General features: G+C 44.6%; 4 protein-coding genes and 6 non-coding genes across 10 annotated transcripts; 5 read left to right on the top strand and 5 right to left on the bottom strand.

The window, feature by feature from the left end:
- The first annotated feature begins 2878 nt into the window (after positions 1-2878).
- On the top strand, positions 2879-2950 carry TRNAQ-UUG. The gene has a single exon. It is a non-coding gene; the product is annotated as a tRNA-Gln (tRNA).
- A 439-nt stretch (positions 2951-3389) lies between these two features.
- TRNAG-GCC lies at positions 3390-3460 on the top strand. The gene has a single exon. It is a non-coding gene; the product is annotated as a tRNA-Gly (tRNA).
- A 667-nt stretch (positions 3461-4127) lies between these two features.
- On the bottom strand, positions 4128-5624 carry LOC120305752 (histone H1.3-like). Its single transcript, XM_039338020.1, has one exon. The coding sequence runs from the start codon at positions 5517-5519 to the stop codon at positions 4944-4946; it is 576 nt and encodes a 191-aa protein (XP_039193954.1). The 5' UTR covers positions 5520-5624; the 3' UTR covers positions 4128-4943.
- On the top strand, positions 4387-4468 carry TRNAS-GCU. Its single transcript has one exon. It is a non-coding gene; the product is annotated as a tRNA-Ser (tRNA).
- On the bottom strand, positions 4727-4808 carry TRNAL-AAG. Its single transcript has one exon. It is a non-coding gene; the product is annotated as a tRNA-Leu (tRNA).
- A 5818-nt stretch (positions 5625-11442) lies between the features above and the next one.
- On the top strand, positions 11443-11514 carry TRNAD-GUC. Its single transcript has one exon. It is a non-coding gene; the product is annotated as a tRNA-Asp (tRNA).
- Positions 11515-12367: 853 nt separating this feature from the next.
- Positions 12368-13115, top strand: LOC120305755 (histone H3). The gene has a single exon (XM_039338024.1). It carries the CDS (start codon positions 12679-12681, stop codon positions 13087-13089), a length of 411 nt encoding a protein of 136 aa, XP_039193958.1. The 5' UTR covers positions 12368-12678; the 3' UTR covers positions 13090-13115.
- A 237-nt stretch (positions 13116-13352) lies between these two features.
- On the bottom strand, positions 13353-14137 carry LOC120305753 (histone H2B 8-like). Its single transcript, XM_039338021.1, has one exon. It carries the CDS (start codon positions 13864-13866, stop codon positions 13387-13389), a length of 480 nt encoding a protein of 159 aa, XP_039193955.1. The 5' UTR covers positions 13867-14137; the 3' UTR covers positions 13353-13386.
- A 3365-nt stretch (positions 14138-17502) lies between these two features.
- Positions 17503-17574, bottom strand: TRNAA-UGC. The gene has a single exon. It is a non-coding gene; the product is annotated as a tRNA-Ala (tRNA).
- A 222-nt stretch (positions 17575-17796) lies between these two features.
- On the bottom strand, positions 17797-18355 carry LOC120305656 (histone H4-like). Its single transcript, XM_039337838.1, has one exon. It carries the CDS (start codon positions 18338-18340, stop codon positions 18029-18031), a length of 312 nt encoding a protein of 103 aa, XP_039193772.1. The 5' UTR covers positions 18341-18355; the 3' UTR covers positions 17797-18028.
- Between the last annotated feature and the right edge of the window lie 2951 nt (positions 18356-21306).

Raw genomic sequence — 21306 nt, forward strand, 5'->3', positions numbered from 1 at the left:
GACCCCAATATTCCCGTTGCTAAGCGAGGCAGCTGCGAAGTGAATTTTTGCCCCATTTTATGAAGTTGTGAAGTGACATTTCGATTGTTAACGTTACTCACCCGGCCGTTAAGTGAACCTGTCTTCCCCCATTGGCTCTGTTTGTTGGAATGTCACAAAAAGGGGATCACGTGACCCCGGGACAGCGCGATCGTCGTAATTGGGAGTCCATTGCCAAGCCATCTGAATTTTAATCGGGTGCCGCAATGGTCATTAGTGTGCAAAACTGCCCTAAGGCGCTTTTGTGAGTGCCGTAGTTGTTAGAACAGGGACTCAACAAACTTGATACAAGTCGAGGACTTAACGACAGTTTATTTAGATGGAATATTTGTAAGCGTGGGGTTGAAATAAATAACGGAAGGGACCTTGGAGGTCATCTAGTCCAACCCCCTGCTCAGGCAGGAAACCCTATACCACTTTGGACAAACGGCTGTCCAGTCTCTTCTTAGAAACTTCCAGTGTTGGAGCATTCAGCGCTTCTGGAGGCAGGTAGTTCCACCGGTTAATTGTTCTCACTGTCAGGGAGTTTCTCCTGAGTTCTAGGTTGCTTCTCTCCTTGAGAACGCCACGTTACTAAGTAGGGATGGCCTCCTTAAAGGGAAAAAAAAAACCCTTTTTTTTAAATGTTCCAGAATGAAAATATAGGCTAGAGGGGAAAAACAAACAAACCCTGTTCAGCTGGTGATGAAAACTTTTCCTGGGGATGTTGAATCATGCTTCTGAGGTGTCCCATGGTGCACGGCGGGAAGAAAACCAGAAAATTGGTTTTGGATGGAAGGGGGAGGTGATTCTTTGGAAGCAGCCTAAGTGTAAAGGAGCCGTTTATGAGCTGATGCTTTTGAAATAGTTATCGAGGGCCAGCCGGCTCCTTTTCGAGATATCTCTTGGGTATGAAATACTCCATCAAAGAAAAGAAAAAAATTTCTCCTGCAAGAAGTTTCTCACTGATTTTTTTTTAAAAAATAGATGACTCAGGTTGAAAAGTGTTTAACGAGAGCGGCTTGATGTTGAAGTTTAGAATAGGATAGGATAGAATAGAATAGAGTTAAAATAGAATAATATTAGAATAGAATAATAAAATACGGAATAGAATAGAATTAATAGACTAGAATAGAAGGAATGGAATAGACTAGAATAATGGAATAGAATAGAATAATAGAATAATGAATGGAATAGAATAGAATAATGAATAGAATAGATGAATGGAATAGAGAATAGAATAGAATAATGAATGGAATAGAATAGAACAATGAATGGAATAGAGAATAGAAATAGAACAATAGAATAGAAGGAATGGAATGGAATAATGAATGGAATAGAATAGAATAATGAATAGAAGGAATGGAATAGAATAACGGAATAGAGAATAGAATAGGTTAATGAATGGAATTGAATAGAACAATGAATGAAATATAGAATAGATAAGGAGTAGAGTAGAATAGAATAGAATAGAATCCATTCTATTCTGTCTTGGTCTATCCTATCCTATGTTATCCTATTCTTCTAAAATGTGCTGCTTTGGAAATGACTAGAAGTCGTTTTTCAGAAGAATGACACCTTCCTAAACAGCCAGGTCTGGTTGCGTTCACACAACACAATTCTGGCGTCAACCCAGTTCTTTTGTTTGCCCCACCACAACAGAAGCCAACCCAAAGTAACCCAGCTGGTTGAATCTGCACACCAAGCTAAGCCCCAGGAACTCCCAACAAACCAAACAGGAATTAAACCCGGTGATGCCAAAGAGATGGCCAGGTGAGAAACACGTGCGTCTTAAATGAGAGAGAGAGAAAAAAATGGGGAAATATTCTCTGTTTTAGGCTAACTACAGGCAGTCCTCGACACATGATCACAACCGAGCCCAAAACTGAGGTTGCCGAGTCACACATCTGTCAAAGTGACTTTTGCCTCATTTTACGACTTGTCTCTCCACATCCGTGAAGGGAATTGCACGCCCTGTCGTTCAAATGAGTAACACGGTTGTGTGAAGTGACTCCAGCTTCTCCACTGACTTTGCTCGTCCAGAAGGTTGGAAAAAGTGATCACGTGACACCCCCCCCAGACCCTGTGGCGAGTCAGTTGTCAGGCATCCGAATATAAATCACGTGACCGTGGGGAGGCCGCCACGGTCGTAAGTGTGAAAAAACGGTCCTAACTCCCCTTTCCCCCCTGTGCTGTCGTAGCTTTGAACAGTCACTAGGTTTAAGGAAAAGAATAGAGCTGGGAGGGACCTGGGAGGTCTTCTAGTCCAGCCCCCCCCCCCTTAAGCAGGAGAAACCTACACAGGGGTCCAAATTTGGTCCTTTGATGACTTCAACTCCCAGAATCCCTCAGTCAGTGTGCCTGGCTGAGGAATTCTGGGAGTTGAAGTCCACAAGTCATCACAGGGCCAAGTTGGAAGAGCCCTGACCTACAATCATCTCAGATCTAAGCAAACTGTTGTTAAGTCCAGGACTATCCTGTACACCCATCTAGGTTAAAAATCAGCCCTTTCATGTGAACCAGCAGTCCCTTCTCGCCATTGCACCGTTACAGCTTTCCTCCCCCCCCCCCAACCATAAATTCCTCCCTCTTGTTTATTTTCAGCAGCAAAGGAAATTGGAGTGAGATCTCCAGGTGGTCTCCTCTCCCACCGTTAATCAGCTGCCCTGAGGACCAGCCGGCTTCCTTTGGGGCCGGGATCAAGCCCCAACGGGCGATGTGCAGCTCTGGGCCACGTCTGCGTGGCTGTCTCCCTTGCCCGCTTCTTTCTTTCCCCGTGTTCCAGGATGCCGGTTGGAACGTGAGAAAGGAAGGCAGACTGGCGGACAAAAGAAGCGGAGGAGAAAAAAAGAGCGTCTCCGGTTCCATGGTGTAATGGTTAGCACTCTGGACTTTGAATCCAGCGATCCGAGTTCAAATCTCGGTGGAACCTCCCTTTTATTTATTTACTAATATATACATATAAATTATTAGGGAAGGGTCTATTTTGCACGAAGAGACGAGAAAGGGTCTTTTCCCCTCCACCAGCTGCAAGCATTGCAAGAAGCCCCCGGTCACTTTAAGGCAGCTTTTCTCGAGTTTGGGCACTTAGAAGAGGGATGGACTTCAACTCCCTTTGCTGGGGGAATTTTTTTTGGGGGGGGGACTGGTGAATTCTGGGAGTTGAAGTTCACCCTTCTTCAAGTGCCCCCAGTTTGAGAAAGGCTGTAATTGCAGGCAAGCTGGGAGCTCGGGAATGGCCAGGATTGGCTGGATGTAAGCAAAGAAGCTGTCGGCATAAAAAGAATAATGTAGAAAATTGGGGGGGGGGGGGGAAGCTTTCAGCAAAACCCACTTACAGTAGCGGACCGGAGAGAAGTCTGTCTATCGGTGCATTGGTGGTTCAGTGGTAGAATTATCGCCTGCCACGCGGGAGGCCCGGGTTCGATTCCCGGCCAATGCAACAAAATTTTTTTTTTAATTGGGTCTGAAAAGACTATTTTCCCAAATAAGATTTTTTTTTTTTAAAAAATGTGCTTCTTTATACGTTACAAGGTTCTTTTGTTCCCCTGAATGGTTTCTTAAAGGGATGAAATAGATGAGCAGGAAGAGAGCCAGACCTTTGCACGCATGCGCAGACGGACAGCTCCGAAAGTTTTCAAGCTACATTAAAAACAGGCTTGGGAAGGTTTTACTTTTTAGTTATTTTACTTTTTCGGTTTCTGCCTCCGCGCTTCTATTTTAAGGCGGATCAGCGAAGACGGCGGATTTTTCAGAGGGGACAGAGAAGAGGGGAATAAAGGAGGAAGTTGAAGAAATTAATATGCAAAAGAGACAGGCCATTCTTGCTTTTTGGCTTTAAAACTAAGCTCCGTGTAATGCTGGGTGGGAAAAAAAATTATTGGGAGAAAATAAAAGAGTCATAGGGACTAGAAACAACACGCAACAGTTTTTATTTTAATGCAGATTTAAACCACCTAAGCCAGGGGTCCCCAACCTTAGCAACTTTAAGACCTGCGGACTTCAACTTCTGGAATTCCCCAGCCATCATACTCATTGTGGCCCTACTTACTCTCTTATAATCCCTTCCTCTCCAATCTCCCTGTTTTAAGGGACAGGAGAGAAAAAAAACAGGCATGGCTGGCTGGGGAATTCTGGGAGTTGAAGTCCACTTACTCTCTTATAATCCCTTCCCCTCCAATCTCCCCGCTTTAAGGGATAGGAGAAAAAAAAAACCAGCCAGGGCTGGCTGGGGAATTCTGGGAGCTGAAGTTCACAAGTCTTAAAGTTGCTAAGGTTAGGGACCTCTGACCTAAGATAAATGGGAGTGGTTTTTTTTAACACGTGTATACTAGGGCAGGCGAAAACTGCCCAATCAGATAAGCATGTGACGAGGTGGCCGAGTGGTTAAGGCGATGGACTGCTAATCCATTGTGCTCTGCACGCGTGGGTTCGAATCCCATCCTCGTCGGCGTTCGGTACGTGGGGGCTGTTCATTAAATTTTTGCTTTGGGTGGTGGAAGTTGGGAAGACTTGTGAGGCTTCATACACGCGTCATCCGATTCCTTCGGACAGATACAGAAGTTGCGCCTTCCTTTTCAAGTTTAATAGGTACGGTAGTAACACAGCCCAGTTTTATTCTGCAAAATTCTATATCAAGTCCTATTAAGCGTACAAAAAAAAAGGCTAAGCGAAGACCTGCGCGCGGGGGAGGGAAAAAAAAAATTCCTGGCAGCGGTGGGATTCGAACCCACGCCTCCGAAGAGACTGGAGCCTTAATCCAGCGCCTTAGACCGCTCGGCCACGCTACCTTCCGCTCTGCAATACTTTTCCCCCAAAAGAAAGTGAGAGGGACAAGTTTTCACACCGGTCCGCAACCTGTCAACTCTTTTTCGAGACCGTTTGAGTGGCTCTTAAAAGAGCCGTTGGGTTGAAGCGAAGCTTTTTCACTTCTTTTTAAGGGCGGGCTTGGCCTTCGTGGCGACCTTCGGCTTAGGTTTTGCCTTCGCCTTCAGGGGTTTAGCGGGGCTTTTCGGCTTTGTCACTTTGGGCTTTTTAGCCGCCGAGGCGGGTTTTTTGACCGCCGCCTTGGCGGCTTTCTTTGGCCTGGCGGCTCCCGGAGCTTTTCTCGCCTTGTTGGCGGGCTTCCTGGCTGGCGGCTGCTGCTGCTTCCTCTTGCGGGTCACCGCCGCCTTCTCCTTGGGGTCTGCCTGCTTCTTGTTGAGCTTGAAGGAGCCCGAGGCGCCGGTGCCCTTGGTCTGCAACACCTTCCCCTTGGCCACCAGGCTCTTCAGGCCCAGTTTGATGCGGCTGTTGTTCTTCTCCACGTCGTAGCCCGAGGCCGCCAGCGACTTCTTCAGCGCGGCCAACGAGATGCCGCCGCGCTCCTTGGACGCCGCCACCGCTTGCATCAGCAGCTCCGTCACACCGGGGCCGCCCGGTTTTCGCTGCTGCGCCTTCGCGGCGCTCGCCACTCTCTTTGCCGGCGCTTTGGCAGCCGTAGCCGGCGCTACCTCAGCCATCCCGAAATACAAACCTCTCCACCGCCGTCTAACACGAACTAGCGCTCCGGGAGCGCGGGCCTGCTATTTATAGCAGAGGTCGCGCTCTGATTGGTCCGTTTTGGAAGTGGCTTTGCCCTTCGCCGCGCCCCCTTTTAAGAGTTTCGCGAGTTTGTGTTTTTTCAAACACGCGTTGAATTCAGACTGTCCGAAGCGGTTGTCGCGGATCCTTCTGCTTTCTGGTGGGATCGATGGCTGTTTTCAATGTCCGGATTTTCATTGTCTGAATGGTGCGCATCTCGGAGGAGAAATTTCTGGCTCGTATTTCCAGAGTAACCTAGACAGAAGTAACACACGTGAAGGAGATCTGTGTCACTCCTGGGGTCGAGTTTACTAACAAAACAAGGGATTTGCTGCCTTTAAAACATACCTTCAGATTAAAAGTAAGCATCCTTAACTTAACACGTATCAAGATTAGAGTTATACAGGTAGTCCTCGACTTACAACGGTCCATTTAGTGACCGTTTGAAGGTACAACTGGAAAAAGTGACTTGGGACTCTTTCACACAACCGTTGCAGCACACCTGTGATTAAAATTCAGCCACTTGGCAACTGCTTCATATTTATGATGGTTCCAGAGTCCTGTGTGTCTCATGTGATCCCCCACTTAACAAATGTATTATTAACAACTGTGGTGATTCACTTAACAACCGTGGCAATGGAGCCAAATTCATTTCACAACTCTCTTTGCTTAGCAAAAGAAATTTTGGGCCCGACTGGGGTCTAAGTCCACAATTACCTGTAGTTCAAAGCCAGTACCAAAATGGCAATTATAGACTGAGAGAATGAGTTACTATTTACTACAGGTTAATCCTTGACTTACAACTACAATCGGGATGAGAGTTTCCATTTGCTAGGGAAGCTGGTTGTTTAATGAGTCAGGCCAGATTTTTATGAAGTGTTGTTTTTTTGGGCCATGGTTGTTAACTAAGTCACTGCAGGGTTTATGTGAGTTACACAGTCGTTAAACAAATCTGGCATCACACAATCATTTTGTTGCTTATAAAACCACTTTCAAAGGCAGGGGTCTTCAAATTTGGTAACTTTTAAGATTTGTGGACTTCAACTCCAAGAATTCCTCAGCCAGGCACGCTGGCTGAGGAATTCTGGGAATTGAAGTCCACAAGTCATCAAAGGGCAAAGTTTGAAGATCCCTGCTTTAGAGTGACTGATCAGTCAGTGAACTTCTAATACTTGGGGTTTCGTAGCTTTGAAGAATTTGCCCTGCATTATGACATGATATGACATCACACCATGCTTCAAATCCTCCTTGGCCTAAGACAGTGGTTCTCAATTATTTTCTGTCATGCCCCCCCTAGGAAGAAGAAAACATTTCGCGCCCCCCCCGCGTGACTGTCTATCCAATTGGGTCCTTTGCGTGTGTCACATGCGTCCAATATGACAGTATTTGCTGAGGTCAAACGAGCCCCCCTTTATGGAGCCTCGCGCCCCCCCTGGGGGGCCCACCCCACTATTTGAGAACCACTGGCCTAAGAGAACATGCATGGTGCATGAAGCAGCCTAAAGCTTTGAAGCAGCTGCTGAGGATTAATCTAACATGACTAGAATAAGGAGAGAATGATAAAGTGGACATAGGTGGTGGAAGAATCCTGGATAAACGTCATTTCAAAAATCCATTTAGTCCAGAGGCTTGATATAACAGCTCACTTCCATCCTTTTCCCACAGGATATTAGAAAGTTAAAACAGATTAGAATTTATTTAGCCTAGTGTGATAAGATGCACAAGTAATAATAATAATAATAATAATAATAATAATAATAATAATAATAATAATGGAAAACATCATCTGAAATAGAATCACTGCTCAACACTGTCCGTATATATAGCCAAGATATTGTAATGGAGTTTGGCTTGGACAAATGTGCCACACTTACTATCAAAACAAGGAAAAATAGTGAAAACTGAAGGAATCAAGATGCCCCACGAAAATAACATTAAGAGTCTGGATGAGGAAGAGTACTACAAATACTTGGGTATCCTTCAAGCTGACAACAGCAAGCACACTGAAGTCAAGAAAAAGATTAGAGGTGAATACATCAAGAGAGTGAAGAAGATCTTAAAATCCAAACTCAATGGAGGAAATACCATAAAGGCAATCAACACCTGGGCAATCACAGTCATTAGGTACAAAGCTGGAATAGTGGACTGGACTCAAGCAGAACTAAAAGCAATGGATAGGCAGACCAGAAAAATAATGACAATGAATCATGCCCTTCATCCACGCAGTGACATTGATAGACTTTATCTACCAAGGCAAATAGGTGGGCGTGGAATGCTACAAGTACATCAGATGGTTGAAGAAGAAAAAATGGCTTTGGAAGAATATCTGAAGAACAGTGATGAAGATGCACTGAAATTAGTATATCAGGAAGGCTTACTGACTACTGGAGAGACCAAACTGGCTTACAAGAAAGACCAAATGAAAAGCAGAATAGAGGCATGGGAAGACAAAACACTACATGGCCAATACATTAAAAAAATAGCTGGGAAAGCAGATAATAACAAGACCTGGCAATGGCTAAGAGCAGGAAAATTGAAGAAAGAGACTGAGGGACTAATTCTGGCTGCACAAGACCAAGCCTTAAGGACAAATGCATATAAAGTCAAAATTGAGAAGACAGCAACAGACAGTAAGTGCCATCTATGCAAAAAAGCTGAAGAAACAGTGGACCACCTGGTAAGCTGTTGCAAGAAGATTGCACAGACTGACTACAAGCAGGCGGCATGACAAAGTAGCAACAATGGTGCATTGGACGATCTGCAAAAAATATGATTTGCCTGTAAGCAAAAACTGGTGGGATCATAAAATAGAGAAAGTCATAGCAAATGATAAAATTAAACTGCTCTGGGACTTCAGAATTCAAACAGACAAGCACCTGCAACATAACACCCCAGACTTAACAATTGTCGATAAGAAAGACAAAAAAAGTCTGGATAGTGGACGTGGCAGTGCCTGGAGACAGCAGAATAGACGAGAAAGAACTGGAGAAGATAACAAAATACAAAGACCTACAAACAGAAATAGAAAGACTGTGGCAAAAGCAAGCAAGGGTAGAGTACCAATAGTAATAGGCTCCTTGGGTGCAATCCCAAAACAACTGGAGCACCACTTGAACACCATTGGCATTGACAAATTCGCTATTAGTCAATTGCAAAAGGCAGCCTTACTAGGAACTGCTTCCATCCTGCGACGAGATCTGTAATACCATCAAACATCCACATCTGCTTGTCCCAGGTCCTGGGTAAGGACTCGATAGGTAGACAAAATGCCAAATCCAGTCTGAACATCTGGCTGACTATGCGATGATCCATGATAATAATAATGATGATGATGATGATGATGTTGCAAGGGTTCCTGGGCTTTGCAGAAGCTGGCCGGGACCAGACTGAATGGCGCCAACCTTGCACGCATGCGCAAGGCGCGAAAAGTGCCTGATGATGTTGCCATTATGTCCGGGGTTTTGGAATGTATAAAAGGAGGCCTGCGTGCCTTTGCTCTTTGTTGGGGTTTTGACTAAATGCACAATAAAGAGCTGTTCCGTAGAAATGCATCTTCCTCATTCGTCATCGCTTCGAAGACTTAACAGAGGTCATCTAGTCCAACCCCCTGCTTAGGCAGGAAACACTAACCCTATAATGCCAATAAGAGCAGGTAGTAACGAAGATGAAAAGGATAATAATAAAAGGGGCAAATGTAGGCCAAATAGTACAATACAAATATTTTCTGCTACCTCGAGCTGGTGGGAGCATTGCCTTGCGGCGAGATAGGCAGCAAATAAATTTAATAAATAAATATAAATCTCCCACAAATAAATAATACAGTTTCTCACAGGACACAGAGCAGAAATCTGAAGTAACAGTAACCATGGCTCTAGAGGGAATAATAGTACTCCGAAGCCCATCAATCAAACTGAGGAAGGATGTAACTGCATCAGCTTGTGGAAATAAGGAAAAAAATATATATAGTTTTCATCCTGTCGCCTCACCCAGTTTGAAACAAACAAAGATATAAACTTTTGCCCTCCTCAGGATTATAATTTTATAATTTAATCCTTTTTCTATCAAGCTCTTCGGGCAGCTGCTTCTACATGGCAGAGGCCTATTTGGTATGAACATTTTACCTCAGCGGTGTCCAACCGTGGCCATTTTATAACCTGTGGACTTCATCTCCCAGAATTCCCCAGACAGCTATGGTGGCTGGGGAATTCTGGGAGATGAAGTCCACAGCTCTTAAAGCAGCCAAAGTTGGACACTCCTGCTTTATAGGATTACAAATAATTCCCAAACTGGTTTCCCCAGAGAATTTGCAGTTCCTTTTCCTGAAGAAATCAAGTGCTCCAGAGTTTTCACAACAGCTTCAAAATTGGATTTAACTTCGCTTCAAAATTGGATTTAACTTCTGGTTTTAACTCGGCAACTTTGTACAAAGGGACTTTAAAAAAAAAAAAACCAAAAGGTTCACTTGATTTTACTCTAGTTTAAGGACTTCTTTCCAGCTACTTACATAACAGACAGCTTCCAACCCTGAGGATTAGTCTAACTGAGGTGCCCTGAAAAATAATAAACTAATTCAATCTTTTTTTAAAAAAATCCAATGTTAAGCAATTTGTTTACTGGGACTATGCAAGACACCAGATCTCGTGACATTTTGACCAGACAGAGGGCCTAATAACTCTGGAGGTTTCCTTTCTCGTCACGCAAGGAGAAAAACTGTGATCTTTGAAGGAAAATATTGGTAGCTCGGGGTTAAAATGAGGGTTCCTTGGTTCTGTCTGAGTTTGGTGGTTTTCTTGCAGACGTTTCATGACCCAACTAGGGAACATCATCAGTGCTAGAAGGGAGTGGGATTTGTGGAAGAGGAGGAGGAGGAGGAGGAAAACTGTGGGGTCCTTGGTGCTCTCTGAGCTGGGTGGTTTTCTTGCAGACGTTTCATGACCCAACTAGGGAACGTCATCAGTGCTAGTAAGGAGTGCTGTTTGCTGTCAGTTTATATATTCTGGTGTCTTGCCTGTCTGGATGGGTGGGGGCGGTCCTCCTCCTCCTCCTCCTCCACCACCACCACCACCACCACAAATCCCACTCCCTTCTAGCACAGATGATGTTTCCTAGTTGGGTTATGAAACGTCTGCAAGAAAACCACCAAGCTCAGACAGCACCAAGAACCCATCAGTCACTCTCCTCCTGCTCCTTCCTTCTAGCACTGATGATGTAACCAAGTTGGATCATGAAACGTCTGCAAGAAAACCACCAAGCTCAGAGAGCACCAAGGACCCCCCAGTCCTCTTCCTCCTCCCCCTCCCCCTCCTCTGCCTCCTTCTCCTCTTCCCCTTCCTTCTCCTCCTCCTCCACAAATCCCTCCTCCTTCTAGCATTGATGATGTTCCCTAGTTGGATCATGAAATGTCTGCAAGAAAACCATCAAACTCAGAGAGCACCAAGGACCCTACAGTTGTTGTTGTTGTTGTTGTTGTTCTTCTTCTTCTCCTCCTCCTCCTCCTCCTCCTCCTCCTCCTCCTCCTCAAATCCCACTTCCAGCCTGATGATGTAACCTAGTTGGGTCATGAAACGTCTGCAAGAAAACCACCCAGCTCAGAGAGCACCAAGGAGCCCTCACTGTGATCTTTATTTGAAGGCAGACCCAAACAATTAAGGAAACTCAATATTTGGATGGGAAATGCAGGGTTGGAAGCTTGGATGGGGGAAACCGAGAAGAAGACTGCAAAAAAAGGCTTCCCTGCTGTTGCTCAAAATATCTTTATCAGAGATTTGAATAATAATGATGACGATGGTGAAAAATCCGATTCATTGGCTTCCTGTTCTCGTGTCTTCAAAGGAGGCAGGAGAAGCGGAGGTTACAGCAACCTCCTCGTTAGTATAGTGGTAAGTATCCCCGCCTGTCACGCGGGAGACCGGGGTTCGATTCCCCGACGGGGAGATGGCAAATATCTTTTTAATAAAAAGCAAATAAATTTCTTGGACGTTTGGAAAGTTAACGGAGCGGCTTTCGAGGCCGCCCGCCCGGAGGCAAACGAACCGCGGGGTCGTTTCGTCCTACGAACGACGAGCCCAACGTCAGGAAATGAATGGGCGGCGAAACCCGCGCCCCCCCCCGGGGTGTGTGAAATTATTCCATGACGTCATTGAAGGCGAATGGAATTTCGCGTTCCCTCCCCCCCCTTCACTTTTTCTTTTTTTCCCCGGGGATGTTTCTTAGATATCCGATATGTGAAAACAAATCAGTTGCTGAAGAGCACATCACCTTCTCATCCTTCAGGATTGTATATAAGTAGTATACTACAACATAACTATACTATGTACTAATGCTCTCTATATTATATAGTATACTGTACTATGTTAGTGTATATATTGTAATGTGCAATACTCATGTAGCCTAGATAAATAGGTAGGTAGGTAGGTAGGTAGGTAGGTAGGTAGGTAGGTAGGTAGGTAGATAGATAGATAGACAGACAGACAGACAGATGGATGGACATAGATGGATAGGATAGAACAGAATAGAATAGAATTACAGAATAGAATAGAATAGAATAGAATAGAAATAAGGAATAGAGTAGAAATAAGGAACAGAATAGAGAATAGAATATAGAATAGAATAGAAATAAGGAATAGAATAGAAATAGAAATAGAATAGAATAGAATAGAATAGAATAGAATAGAATAGAATAGAGAATTCTATTGTACTAACGCACTGTGATTCCCCTTCCCTTTCATCTGCATAGGAAGTAGCTTACTGAGGATGGGAACCTTGATTTCTTGTGGCTGATTGGGCAATTAATTAAAAGAATTTATTGCGGCACATTTGTCCTTCATCGCGGAGAAACGAACACAACAATAATAAACAATATAATAGACATAATAATAAGAATAAATAATAACATACAAACGGAGTGGCGTTTCTGCAAATCGCCTCCAATCCCTGCAGGGCGCCGAAGTTTTAAAATTTAAGACGCGATTGGCTAAAAGCGACAACCAATCAAAACCAAGGAAGCAAGGTATAAATAGCGCGCCAGTCGCGGTTGCTTCTTAGTTCTTCGCTTCGCGGTGAGGGAGTTGGTGTTTTTTCTTGTGTCTTTGCTCCGAGATGGCTCGTACCAAGCAGACCGCTCGCAAGTCTACCGGCGGGAAGGCGCCCCGCAAGCAGCTGGCCACCAAGGCGGCGCGGAAGAGCGCTCCGGCCACGGGCGGCGTGAAGAAGCCTCACCGTTACCGGCCCGGCACCGTCGCCCTGCGCGAGATCCGCCGCTACCAAAAGTCGACGGAACTGCTCATCCGCAAACTGCCCTTCCAGCGGCTGGTGCGCGAGATCGCGCAGGACTTCAAGACCGACCTGCGCTTCCAGAGCTCGGCCGTTATGGCGCTGCAGGAGGCGAGCGAGGCCTACCTGGTGGGGCTCTTCGAGGACACCAACCTGTGCGCCATCCACGCCAAGCGCGTCACCATCATGCCCAAGGACATCCAGCTGGCCCGCCGCATCCGCGGGGAACGGGCGTAAATAAAAAAAGGAGGCTTTTGCCTTTGAAAAACGGCTCTTTTAAGAGCCATCAAATAGTCCCAAAGAGTGCTGGAAACTATCCCAAACTATTGAAGTGAGACACCCACGTAGTTATTGTGAAGAAATTCAAACGGTATTCGGTCTCTTCCCCTCGTGATTTAACTGACCCACTTGCAAAACACTCCCGGATCGATTATATCGCGCTTGCAGCCCTCTCATAAGGAAGTGAGCGGCTCTTAAAAGAGCCTTTGGGGTTGCGGGTAGTCTTCCCTGCGGTCCACACGTCAAGCTGCCCCTCTACTTGGAGCTGGTGTACTTGGTGACGGCCTTGGTGCCTTCGGAGACGGCGTGCTTGGCCAGCTCGCCCGGCAGCAGGAGGCGCACGGCCGTCTGGATCTCGCGGGAGGTGATGGTGGAGCGCTTGTTGTAGTGCGCCAGGCGGGAGGCTTCGGCGGCGATGCGCTCGAAGATGTCGTTGACGAAGGAGTTCATGATGCTCATGGCCTTGGAGGAGATGCCGGTGTCGGGGTGGACCTGCTTCAGCACCTTGTAGACGTAGATGGAGTAGCTCTCCTTGCGGGTCTTTCTGCGTTTCTTATCGCCCTTCTTCTGCGTCTTGGTGATGGCCTTTTTGGAGCCTTTCTTGGGCACCGGCGCTGACTTCGCTGGCTCAGGCATCTTGAGAGGCGCGCCAATCAGCTGGGATTCCGCACTAACGGCTGCGAGTCCTGCAAGCTCGTATTTATAAGCGCTTTTATGCAAATGAAGTCTTGGCATTTCTTCTCGACTATTGGCTGTGGGAGGAAGGTGCCGCGCGACGTTTTTTTTCAAAAGGCTGCGTTACTATTGGCCAAGAAGGAGACATCTCTATTCGCTGGGCTAGAGAGTCGCCCTTCCATTGGTTACTGGGAATTTAAACGGCTATCCAATGAATGCTGCCAATTTCAAATCCAGCAAGCAGGATTAATAGAAAAATGCAGCCGCTAGCTGAAATATGAGCTAAAATATTTTTTTCAGCCATGGCAAATTATTATTATTATGGATCATCGCACAGTCAGCCAGATGTTCAGACTGGATTTGGCATTTTGTCTACCTATCGAGGACCTGGGATAGGCAGATGTGGATGTTTGATAGTATTACATTATTATTATTATTATTATTATTATTATTATTATTATTATTACAATAACAATAATAAATACCATATATAAAAATATAATATAATAGATTATATATATAATATAATAATAATTATAATAATACTCTAACCCTATGCCATTTCAGACAAATGGTTGTCCAGTCTCTTCTTAAAAACTTCCAGTGTTGGAGCATTCACAGCTTCTGGAAGCAGGTTGTTCCACTTGGTTAATTGTTCTGTCAGGAAATTTCTGACAGAAAGTTAGAAAGACAGAAACAGAATTTATGGTTGAGGTTATCTCAAAGATGCTTTTTCAAAAGGCAACTGAACTGTTTTTTTTTCCCTGAGGAGAAAAAAAAAGAACAGAAAATTAGTCCAGGTGCCTTTTGAAAAAGGACCTTTGAGACAGTTGTGACCTGGTTGACAGAATCTCTATAGACATGTTTGAGGTTCAGTTATGTTTATCCTATTTTGAAGTGTTGATTCAGTCACATTTTTCTTTATCCATTGTTTTGCTGAATTTCCTTCAACTTGATTGTTACCTATTTGTAGATAAATGGGTACCCTTAAGGTCATCTAGCAGCACATAGGAAGTGTGCCTTCTCTGAGGTCAGGCATGCCTCATTCTTCCTGCTGTCCCTACAAGCGTAAGGGTAGGATGAGGCTGGAGCCCAACAGGAAAAGGAGAATAAACAGGATTCATTTAAGCAACATAAAGGTGCTCAGGGTTTTGCATCCGACAAAGCTTTGGCTTGAAGAATTGGGAACAAGAAAGCAACCTCTGTAGCCCTGGATGCTGAAATGTCAGAAACACATGAGAGCAGGCAGAGTTATCTGGGTCTTTGGTTACTCAGTTTCACAATTAAGAAATCAACAGGCACATAAATATCAGCAACATTTACACACACAGAGACACACAAAAAGCCAAAAAGGAATCAAAAACACCAGCTCACCAGCCATCAACATCCAGATGAGCAGAGATTAACACCAACATTAACCAGGGACAGGCAACCTTGGCTCTTTTATGACTCGTGGACTTCAACTCCCAGAATTCCTGAGCCAGCCACGCTGAGGGGAAAGGGAGAGGATTCCAAGCTGAGCCAGGCTGGCTCAGGAATTCTGGGAGTTGAAGTCCACGAGTCATAAAAGAGCCAAGGTTGCCTACCCCTGGTCTAGATCAACAACCAAGCAGTAAACAATACCTCGATCAAGGAATAACCAACTCAGGCAATAATCAAACAGTTAACAACAATCAAGAACACTCCTATCAACATTGACAAGGCAGGTCACTCCACTCTCGTACTTATGACGTTACCGAGTTGGGTCATGAAACATCTGCAAGAAAACAATCAAGTTTGGAGAATACCAAGGACTCCACAGTTCTCCTCTTCTTCCTTCTCCTCTGCACAATTCCCCCTTCCTTCCAGTACTGATGATGTTACCTAGTTGGGTCATGAAATGTCTGCAAGAAAACAACCAAGCTCAGAGAGCACCAAGCATCCTAAAGTCCTCCTCCTCCTCCTCCTCCTCCTCCCATACTCCCTTCTAGCACTGATGATGTTACCCTTTTTCTTTTCCTCTTCTCCTCCTGCTACCCCTCTCCTCCTCCCTCCCTCCCTCCCTCCCTCCTCCTCCTTGCAAACCCCACTTCCTTCTAGCACTGATGATGTTACCTAGTTGGGTCATGAAACGTCTGCAAGAAAACAACCAAGCTCAGAGACCACAAAGGACCCCACAATTAAGAAATTCTTTCCTACTGGATGAAGCCACTATAAAGACGCCTCAAGGGCAACTCAGGCATCCATTTGATGGGCTGCAGCTCTTGGAAAAAGAAGTCAGCAAAATTCTTGGAGGGCCATCTTGTGGCAAAGGCCTTAGATCTCTCCTTAAGCCTGCTAGAGCGAGACCAGCATTTTCTCGAGAAGCAGACCTGGATGGGATGGATGGAATTTTTTATTATTATTATATTGTGAATTAAAAAAAAATATATTGTAAGCTGCCCAGTGTAAGTTGGGTTGCTATTTAATTTTTTTTAATTAATAAATAGTCCTAGAAGACCTCTGTGAGGAATAAAAACTCAACTCCGAGGGTGTTGGAAAACCGAACATGTTTTATTCGAGCTTTTGCAAAAGCTGGTGGAACTCTTGGCGGTGGCAAATCCCAGAGTCCACACTTAAATCAATTTTTGCATAGGTTTTTATATATCCTGTCCCGTGCATCACACCACATCCTTCCAAAGGGAGCCCAGTTGATAGGCCCACCCGGTCACATGCTTTCCCACAGCCTAACCACCATTATAATTACCAGACCCTCCAATTTTTAAATCAAAAAGCCCCCTTTTGTTCCTGTCTTATCTTCCCTCCCTTTTCTATGGCATGATTTGTAACATCCGGCTAACTAAGGGTATACAGCCTTATCTACACGGTGAACTGTTACCCAGACTGGATAATTGCAATTATAAAGGATTTATATCTTCACTTGTTTTATAAGAGTGCCTGTTTTTCATCTAAAAGCTATGTGTGTAACAGAGTTCATGCTTTGGTTAAACGTGGCTGCACTTTGGTTCATAGTTATACTTTAAAATACTAACTCTAGGCAGTTTTTATAAAGATTAAACCTTATATAAATTGAATAATAGGTTATTCATAAGCTATATGCTATTCTACTGTAAGGTCCCAGGCACTCTGGCTGAGGAATTCTGGGAGTTGAAGTCCACAAGTCATAAAGGGGTCATAGTTCCCTCACGCTGGCTGAGGAATTCTGGGAGTTGAAGTCCACAAGTCATAAAGGGGTCATAGTTCCCTCAGGCTGGCTGAGGAATTCTGGGAGTTGAAGTCCACAAGTCATAAAGGGGTCATAGTTCCCTCAGGCTGGCTGAGGAATTCTGGGAGTTGAAGTCCACAAGTCATAAAGGGGTCATAGTTCCCTCAGGCTGGCTGAGGACTTCTGGGAGTTGAAGTCCACCAGTCATCAAAGGGCCAAGTTGGGAGACCCCTGTTCTAGAGCAAGGTTGCAAAAGCAGGAAAAGATCCATCAGAATCAGAAATGCAACAATCTTGGCCTTTATTTATCTGGAGAGAACTGCCCCCCCTCGCCCCCCTCCCTTTGCTGACAATTTAGCCGGAAATCCAAAAGAATTCCCACGCTCTTTAGTTCAGCCAAGGAGCAAAAGCAAAAGCGCCTTATTGGTCCAGGTGTTAAAGTACATAATTGTCCTGCATTTAGCAGAATTTGCCTTTTTTTCCCCCGCCCGGGAGAAAAAAAAGCAAAACGTCTGGAGATGCCGGGGATCGAACCCGGGGCCTCATACATGCAAAGCATGCGCTCTACCACTGAGCTACATCCCCTCCCCGTCGCAAGCCTTTCGAATAGACGTAGAAGAGGCGCTCGTTCCGGAGGACCCAGCAAATAAAACGCAATTCGAGTGATGTATCTTGGATGGAGGGGACCTTGGGAGGCCTTCTAGTCCAACCCCCTGCTCACGCAGACCTTGTACCACTCCGGACAAATCAGAGGCATAAACTGATGTAATATCAAAATATATAGTAGCATCAAGATAGGAAAGCATAACCCTTAAAAGCTTTATTGACCATTTAAAGATTTCATTTGCTCCCTTTGGAAATTTAACCCACGCGTAGAAATTGAACATATCCTTTCTAAACGCAACGCCCTACGTATTTCGTTCCAAGTGCTGCCTTTTGCATGCAACGGACGCAGCTCTTTTCCGGAAAACTTGAGCGGCCCTGAAAAGGGCCTTTTCCGCATCGTCTCTTCTGTCCGTCCCCAGATCTGATCTCTAAGTTAGCCGCCGAAGCCGTATAGAGTCCGGCCTTGGCGCTTGAGGGCGTAGACCACATCCATGGCCGTGACCGTCTTCCTCTTGGCGTGCTCGGTGTAAGTCACCGCGTCGCGGATCACGTTCTCTAGGAAGACCTTCAGGACGCCCCGCGTTTCCTCGTAGATGAGCCCCGAAATTCGCTTCACGCCGCCGCGCCGAGCCAGGCGGCGACTGGCGGGCTTTGTGATGCCTTGGATGTTATCCCGGAGGACTTTCCTGTGCCTCTTGGCGCCTCCTTTGCCCAAGCCTTTCCCGCCTTTGCCTCGCCCGGACATGCTTCCCCGCTCGCAGAAAACAGCCGATGTGGCAAAGCCGGAGGGGAAGTGGGTAGATATACCACAGAATCGGACCAGAAGGAAAACTAAACCGGGCACCTCTTCCCGCCTTTTCTACGTCGCCCGTAAAAATCTCCTCACGACAATTGAAAAGGCCTTAAAAAGAAGTGAAGGGCGTGGTCATTCGAGTATTAAGAGAATTCAATCCTTTTCTAATCAACGTAGATTTCTGAAAAATTAGGACTGATTATTCTCAGTGTGGTTTATAAACTTGAGAAGCTGGAAGTTGCACCAAAATCAAAGGACCAGCATCGCAGTGAATTAATCAATAGAAAGCATTTGCAATTTATATTTTATCCTTTATAATATTCATAAAAATTTCTTAAGGGACAAAGAATTGTAATATTCCCTGGAGTAAGCTCAGTTCTTAAATCAGTTCTTGGCCAGTGCAAAAGAAATTTGCCACTAATTTGTGAGATGTTTTTTCCAATGCTGCCTGAAAGCCTGCATCTCCTAGTGGTCTCCTATCCCTGTACTAAGCAAGTCTGATTTCCTTAGCTTTTCAAGCTCACATTATTGCCTCAAAACTCAAGTGTCCCAAATTTGGAATGGAACTGAATTTGAGAGACACTTTTACATTTGCAAAGGGGCTTTTTTTGCCCACCTGGAAATACAAACTACCAAATGCTTCAGGCAAAGCAAAAAGCATTTATTAAGGGGAGATCAAGACTTCTTATAGGGGATAAAAACAAATGATACATTTGTGTATGCAATAGGTCAGAAAGCAAATGATTAATAATAAAAGACATTGATTAAATGTGAGTTTTGGACAAATAGAAAACCTGGGTTTCAGATAATATTCCACAAGTGGCAAATTTATGAGTTATGTTACTCTTCCCCAGGTGAGTTTGAATCTTTCTTAAAACTTACAAGGATATTCGAAGACTTTCAGAATAGGCTCTGTATAGTTTGGTGCTGAAAAAGAGAAGTTTTTACATACCAAAAGTAATGGCCTTGAATAAGAAGAAAAATGTATGTTTTTCTCCAGTTAGAAGAGACTTAAACTGCCACATTAAAATGCTAACTTTTCACTTTTTTAAAATGCCAGTAACAAAGCTTAAAATTCCAGATAATATAGTATGACAAAACATCACAAAAAAGTCTGAATTTACACAACATTCTTAGCAAGGTGAGGCAATTTTTCCAATACTGTATTTACCCCACTCATGACTTTCAACAAAGTTACACTTGTCTCTAATGCTTTTATATTTATGTTTTTATACTATATTAAGTCATCCAGAGTTGCCTTGGATATTACAACAGGCGGCACATACATTTAAAGCTTTCCCCCTGCGTACAGGTCAGAATTTGAAGGTCAGATGCTCATTGTGGGATAAAAAAAAATATAGTAAATTCTACTGCTATCACAGCTCATATTGCTATAGAGTGCATTACATTAAAAACTGGGATTTTTAAAAATTATATTTATGTATCTCACAGGAGAAAAAAGGCTTTAACTGGATTCAAGTCTTCTGCAAACACTGCTAAATATACAGCTTGTCCTTTTTGTGCAACACTCAAAAATGGTTCAAAAATAGATACAATCCACACAAATGCTATCAAAGGAAGAATGGATGGGAAAGCAGATGGAGTTAGCAGAGATGGCCAAATTGACTGTTTTAATTAAAGAATATATTTCTTTTTAATATACATATAGCTTTGTTTCTAGTTGGAGACCTCTCGTAGACTTTGTACTTGAATGGGAAAGTTTCAGAAAGTTTAAAATTTTCTTATTCAACAGCAGGCTCACTGAGCATGTGCAAGAAACATGAGTAGTGCTTGAAACTCAGCAGAGAACACCCACATTCAGTGAACCAAGAATATCCATATATGGTTAGGACAATTGTGTCGTTTGATAGGTTTGTGACCTGCCACGTCAGGTATAGCTGACGTCGGTATAGGAGGAGTTAGGGAGGGTATAATTGCTGTAACGCTTCTGTAAGGGGGGTGGCTCTTCCTTGTAACTCTTGTGGGTGCATGGTTGGGTTCCACCACGCTTTGCAAACCGTCTTTTTCTACTAAACTTGATTTTTTGATAATAAAAGAAACTTTATTCTGCTACTCCGAACCTCGTCTCTGAATTTCTTTCAAGGAATTCTACAAACAAATTGGGGGCTCAACCGGGATCCAATCTGCGCTGGGACTCTGCGGGGGTCCCCCTTAGGTGCACCCCTTTCCTTTTGAAAGGAGGGGAACCACCCAGAGGACTGCGGAGCTCTTGGAAACCCGTAAAAAATTCAATAAAGATGAGTATTAGGAGAAGGGTGAATAAAGTGCAGAACAGCCTGAAAACAGACCGGGTAACATCTGCGCGCAGACCCTGGTGAGTACTGGCTTGGAAACACCAGAACACAAGAGTCCAGGGCGGTCCGGATCGAGTGTGTGGATGTGAGAACTGGCAACGGGGCTGGGTGGAAGTCCTTTTGCGGGACCTCGGGGAGGTCTGCAGGACGGAGTGAGTGAGGGGGATATTATTGAATATCCAGAGACGGTGACGTGTGGAACTGGAAGGAGTTGCTGGGAGGGACACAGGCGCACATACTCAAGATAGGCTGACCACCCATAAGGGAGATGGGGGGTAATACAGAGTGGACTGAGTCAGGGAAGAAGTGTGTTAAAAGGATCCGGAAGAACCCCAAACTAAAAATCGACCCGAGTGGCCCTTTGGGCAGAATATTGGCTGGATGGGGATCCCCGCCCTATAACCGGGAGATTTTGAGGTTGGGGTTGAACAAAGAAGATATGGTTAATTTGTGCTGTTTCATTTGGTGGGAGGATGAAAATGTGGAGTGGCCAAGGGATGGCTCCACAGATTATTTTCAGTGTCACAATTTATATAATTATGTGAAGAAAAAGAAATGTAAAAGTTTGGATAATGAATTGGATTATGCGCTAATTTGGGTCCC

The sequence above is a fragment of the Crotalus tigris genome, unplaced genomic scaffold (genome assembly GCF_016545835.1).
Source record: "Crotalus tigris isolate CLP2741 ecotype Arizona unplaced genomic scaffold, ASM1654583v1 scf7180000017690.20705106771:4171800, whole genome shotgun sequence".
Classification (NCBI taxonomy): domain Eukaryota; kingdom Metazoa; phylum Chordata; class Lepidosauria; order Squamata; family Viperidae; genus Crotalus; species Crotalus tigris.

What these genes read in the sequence shown, in the direction of transcription:
- LOC120305752 (XM_039338020.1), bottom strand. Translation starts at nt 5,519, where the DNA reads ATGGCTGAGGTAGCGCCGGCTACGGCTGCCAAAGCGCCGGCAAAGAGA.
- LOC120305755 (XM_039338024.1), top strand. Translation starts at nt 12,679, where the DNA reads ATGGCTCGTACCAAGCAGACCGCTCGCAAGTCTACCGGCGGGAAGGCG.
- LOC120305753 (XM_039338021.1), bottom strand. Translation starts at nt 13,866, where the DNA reads ATGCCAAGACTTCATTTGCATAAAAGCGCTTATAAATACGAGCTTGCA.
- LOC120305656 (XM_039337838.1), bottom strand. Translation starts at nt 18,340, where the DNA reads ATGTCCGGGCGAGGCAAAGGCGGGAAAGGCTTGGGCAAAGGAGGCGCC.